Below are 5,643 nucleotides of genomic sequence, written 5' to 3'. Positions count from 1 at the left end.
TAAATCGGCTCCAAACCCATCTGTTATGAAGGTAGGCGAGATAGGATCCCATTACATCTGTGCTAAACAAAGGCGGTGACTGCCCCTCAACAGCGATGTTCACCAGCCATTACTAGCTCCGGTCACCAGAGGTCGCACTCCACAATAATCTAAGATTCTGGAGTCCGGTCAACAGGAAAGCGAAATTGTTGAACTCGCGGGAAATCGCCTACGAAACTAAACCAAACCAAATCAGTGAGGCACTAAACGTCATGTGAAGCTTATGTGAAGATTAACTAGAGAACTATAACCGAGGATGTGGAAGTTAATTCCTTTTGATGCTACAGGTACAGAACTGCTTGCTTTAGACTGTAGTTGCAAGACTTAACCACCTGTGGCAGGTAGTCCCTGAACACTTGAGGCAGTAATGTGGTGTAGAGAGTTCCAGCACCGAGGTACAGTAAACTAAGTCCTTCACTAGGAGTATTTCAAAGGAGAGGTGTGCTGACTTGTCGGTTGTTTTTGGATTGTTGCAAATGGAAAGAATCTGGCTATTAACTAGTTAAGATAATCAGTCTAATTAATATCTGACTCTACAGGTCCAATAGCTGTCAATCGGGGGCAAATCTCTAGAATCGGGGACAAATTTAGAAATAAGAATAACCAGGGACACTTTTTAAAATTATTAGTATTATTAATGTAAGACAATGATAGAGTAGGAGAATGTGAATTTTCTGAGTTAAAGTTAGTCTAGAACTGTAATTACTATAATTATTTATTAAGTGCAGTTCACCAGCTTTTCTCCAAAAGTCACCAGTTTTAGGAGGGTTTAACCAAGAGTGATAGAGGCAAAGTTGTAGTAAAAACCAGGGGCGTTCCTGAAAATCGGTGACAGTGGAGTAGGGTTGCCACCTTTTCAAATGCTCAAAGTGGGACATTTTTTGTAGAAATGTCAGATTTTGCAGGACAAAACATACCCATATCCAGTACAAAAGACAGACCTTCACCTTTTTGCCTAAATAAAAGCTTGTTCTTGTAGCATTTGAGTTGCTTATGCTATTGCATATAACATTTAGGTGCTTCAGATAAAAAAAAAAAAAAAAAAATTTTTTGAAACTATTAAAGAAAACTTAGGAAATATTTTTGTCCTAAAATCTCAGGACATCTGCCATTTTTTCAGTTTTTTTCGCAGGACACAACTGCCCAAAGAGGGACTGTCCCTCGCAAAGTGGGACAGGTGGTAACCCTGTTGAGACAGGTGCATGGGTCCCGTTGAAAATGACCAACAGTATACAGAGCGGTTGTAGGATTATACATTTTCAGTACCGTGTTTCGTTTGTGACATGTTGTGCTTATGTATATATGTATGCATTTTACGTGAACGGGTTCTACGACTTTTTCCCTTCTAAAGAGAGCACTAAGGCATAATTCTCAACTAAATCAAGGACAGACTTCATCTCATCAGATACAGGGACAAATCCTGAAGTAATCAGTGTTAGTACTATTAACTTGACATGTTGACAGAATAAGAGAGTATGCAGTAATACACATTTTATGAAGTAAAATAAGTCTACACCTTTAATTATTATCATTTACTTACGCATAGTTCACCATATTTTTCCAAAGGTCACAGTTTACAAGTGATTATGAGGAACAGAGCTAAAATTTAAGTCTGAATCAGGGGTAGTTGAGAGGTATGCAAAAGGTCCTTATTTTGCTTTCAGTGTTGAGGGCGAAGGGTTATAATCAAAAACCCACAGCGAAGTCATTGTGTGTGTGTGTATAGGTGTGTGTGTGTGTGTGTGTGTGTGTGTGTGTGTGTGTGTGTGTGTGTGTGTGTGTATATGTTTGTATGTATGTATGAATAATATATATGTGTATGTGTGTGTATATATGTATATATATATATATATATATATATATATATATATATATATATATATATATATATATACACATATATATATATATCTATATAGGTTCATAGGTAGGTACTAGGCTATCTGCCCGAAGGCATTTATAAGTCTAGCCAGAATCTGTTGGCTTTCACCACCCCCTTAGATTAGTTCCCTGTGCCTCTGTCCAGCAGAGCCACTGAAGTGATCCCTGGGGTAAACTTTCTATTTCCCATCCACTCGTCAAGGTTTCTCTTGAAGAGGGTTAGCGAGGAGCTCTGCCTAATGTAGATTGGAATCTTGTTCCAGAGCATAGGAAGTCTCTGGGACAGGAATCTATTCCTCCAGCACGTGCTATTTATTGTTGTGGTGAGGTTTAGATCCCTGGAGCGTGTGGTTTGAGGGGATATGGTTTTCTTTAGGTGGAGCATGTCCATCAATTCTGGGTTGGACGTGGCCTTGTATGTCAGGCAAAGATCACCTCTGAGTAGGCGGTATGCAACCGAGTACAGCTGGGGTTTCTTCAGTCGAGCTGCATAGGGCATCTGTTTGAGGCCATTGATCCTCTTGGTGAGGTACTTCTGTGGTCTTTCCAGCTGTTGCAGGTGTCTTGTAAGGTACATCCCAGATGGGGCATTGTACTCTAAGATGGGTCTGATGAGTAGAGGGGCACAATGACCTCTTTTGATCTGGATGCGAACCCTTTTGTGATTAGGTGGGCCACATAGAAGGATTTTCTTACCACTTTGGCAATGTGATTATCAAAGATGAGATTACTATCTACTCGGGTCCCCAGATCCCTTATTACGTCTTCCGTATTTAGGGGACTACCACCTATGTGGTAATTTGTGGGTACTTTGTTTTTTCCAAAGGGGATAACTATGTACTTTTTGGCATTTAGCTTGAGGCATTGATTTTTAAACCAGGTATCTGTCTCAGTGAGACCCTTTTGGAGGATGTCTGTGTCAGCCAGAAAGTCAATTATAGCCCCTAGTTTGCAGTCGTCTGTGAACTTCGTCAGCCATAGTCCTATTGTGCATGCCTGTACCTCTGAGAAGTATATGCCGAACAGGAGGGGTCCTATGACTGAGCCCTGGGGAACACCACTTGTAACCGGTTTAGAGTCAGACCTAGCTCCCGCAACTATTATCATGTGGGTTCTGTTCGTGAGCCAGTTGGCAACCCATCTCATGACGTAGGGGTTTATGTTCAGGCTGGTGAGCTTGTCTGTAATACCTGAGTGGGGAATGGTATTGAATGCCTTTGCATGGTCTGGGTAGGCTGTGTGGACCACCTTTCCCTCGTCTATAGCCTTGGTAACTGTCTCAAAGAAGTCCACCAGGTTTAAGAGACATGATCTGCCCTTAACAAAGCCGAACTGGGTAGGGTCCAGTGTTTGGAGGTTTCCAATGTCTCTTTTAATGAGATCCATGATGATGTGCTCCATAGCTTTGTAGACCAAGCTAGTCAGGCTTATAGGGCGATAGTTCCCGCGGGCTGTTGTGGCTCCACTTTTGTGGAGTGGAATAACCGTTGCTGTGTGCCACTCTGTGGGCACGTAGCCTGTGGAGAGGCTGAGTTTAAACAGTGTGTTTAGGTGAGGGGTTAGTTCATCTTTGAGCTTGTGTAGGACGCAGCCTGGGACACCGTCTGGTCCCATTGATGCTGTGTTTTTGGCTTTGGAGAGGGCTGTTTTATCCTGAGTGTCTGTGATTTCAGGGGCACGACATTCTTCTGGTATAGTTATGGGCCCTTTTGGGGGTGGAAGGGGGGTGAAGTTTGCACTGAACCTGTCTGCCAGGATGTTGGCTATATCGGTCAGTTCAGTGTGTTTTGTATCATTCTGCACTAACTCCAAGCAGATCTGAGAATTGCCACTTAGATTCTTGACATAGTTAAAGAATGCCTTGTGGTTATCTTTGGAGTCCATGGCAATTTTTCTTTTGAAGCTCACCTTGGATGATTTTATGAGGGAACGTAGTTTCTTGCTGATACAGATCAGGAATGTCTTCCCTTCTTGGGATTTTACTCTTTTCTGTACTAGTTTCCTCCTTCTATTGTATAGTTTGTTTATGGCAGGGGTCCACTAGACTGGTTTCCTTTTCTTGGAGGAGTGAGTCTTGGTTTTGTTTGGGATAGCACGATCCATGCATTCTTGTAGATGCCCGTGGAGTGCATTAGTAAAGGATTTTGCAGCTTGGACAGTGTTATCCTTTAGCATGGGGGCTTTGAAACTTCCTACCTCGGTCTTAAGTAAAGTGAAGTTTGCTTTTGAAAAGTTTTTCACAGTGGTTTCTTTGATTGGCAGAATGTGGTTATCCAGCGTGATTAGTTTATGGTCAGATCTAACCAGCGAGGGGTTGACCTCCAGTGTGGAACACAGGACGCCCATGTTGGTGATGACCAGGTCCAGTATGTTGTCACCTCTGGTGGGGGTGTTGACCAGTTGATCCAGGGCGTTTGAGTTTATAAATTCGAGGAAATGTTGCGCAAGGGAGTTTGTACTTGAGTAGTTCTCCCAGTTAATGTTTGGGTAATTGAAATCACCCAATATCAGGGTGTTTGGTAGGACCTTTATGTTTCCCAGTGTTTCCAGGAATGAGGAGTGGGGGTCCTGGGACATGGTGAGTGATCTGTAGCAAGCTATAATTTGAATAGCAGTTTTGCCCATTGTTAGTTGCACGTGGATGATCTCCGAAGCATCATGCTGTGCCACTAACCTGGAGATGTGGGTATCCTTGATGAATATGGATACTCCCCCGCCTTTTGTATTTTGGTCCGGGTTTTGTGGCCAAAATGTATGGTATGAGTTGTAGCCTGGTAGTGCTGGGGTGCTCTCTGGAGCCTTAAACCAGGTTTCTATTACTGTACATATATCGATTTTCTCCATACTGAGGAGTGCCTCTAGTACATGCATTTTGAGGTTTAGACTTCTGGCATTGAGTAGCATTACCCACAGTTTTTTGTTACTTGTGCTATTTATGGTGGTGGGTTTGTCTTTTGAGCCTTGCCTAAAAAAGGCACTATGGGGGTGGCAAGAGCCTTGGCCAGTATTCGAAAGCCTAAGGGTGACGGGTGCAAGCCATCTCTAGCAAAGCAGCGTGGCTGGTCGAGCATGTCATCCCATGCTGACAAACACTGGATCCCCTTTGAATGACACCAGAAACTTAGCCAATTGTTGAAATTGATAATTTTTTCTCTCTACCATGGTACCATTTTTGGTGAGGACAGGATGCTACTCAGGGTCAGGGTCATACCGGGCTGGGCTACATGATCAGAGAGCTCCTCCATGTCTCTTTTCATGTAGTCCAGGGAGGTACGGCTCAGATCATTCACACCAACATGGACATTGACAGAGTCATATTTGTACTTGTTCTGGAGTGACCTGAGTGCTTGTGTGGCTAAGAATGCAAATCATTCCTTCTTTCCTTATCTCTCTCTCTCTCCAGCAGGGTGCAAGGGAGTTGCATGGAGGTTCACTGGAAACATCCCTAAAGCATAAACACAGCCGGCTCATCCAAAAGATAGTTTGAGTCAACTCCATCTACCCACCATTTTTCGGATGATAAACTTCTTACTATCTCTGCCCTTGTGCTTTAAGTGTTGGTCAGCCAGTTCTTTTTGCATTGATTTTTAACCTTACAGTCTGTAAACCCTCCTCCACAGCCACTCTGCTATTCAGCTTTTACTCTCTGCTTCCTAACAGACACTGAGAGTTACCCATTACTGTTCTTACTCCTCAACTCTTATTTCCTCTTATACTTCCTTC

The 5,643-nt window shown here is 43.0% G+C and overlaps 1 protein-coding gene across 1 annotated transcript in view; it reads left to right on the top strand.

Annotated features, from left to right (window-relative positions):
• Positions 1-238: 238 nt before the first annotated feature.
• The window catches only part of NBN (nibrin), a 1,386,396-nt gene continuing 1,380,991 nt past the window's right edge, over positions 239-5,643 (top strand). Inside the window, exon 1 of the mRNA XM_044065389.1 lies at positions 239-326. Coding sequence (XP_043921324.1) covers positions 296-326 — 31 coding nt within the window. The 5' untranslated portion in view covers positions 239-295. The remainder of the gene's footprint in view (positions 327-5,643) is intronic.

This window comes from Protopterus annectens, chromosome 3.part0 (genome assembly GCF_019279795.1).
Source record: "Protopterus annectens isolate FY-2018-M chromosome 3.part0, PAN1.0, whole genome shotgun sequence".
Taxonomy (NCBI): domain Eukaryota; kingdom Metazoa; phylum Chordata; order Ceratodontiformes; family Protopteridae; genus Protopterus; species Protopterus annectens.
This window is presented reverse-complemented; position numbering and strand designations above follow the sequence as displayed.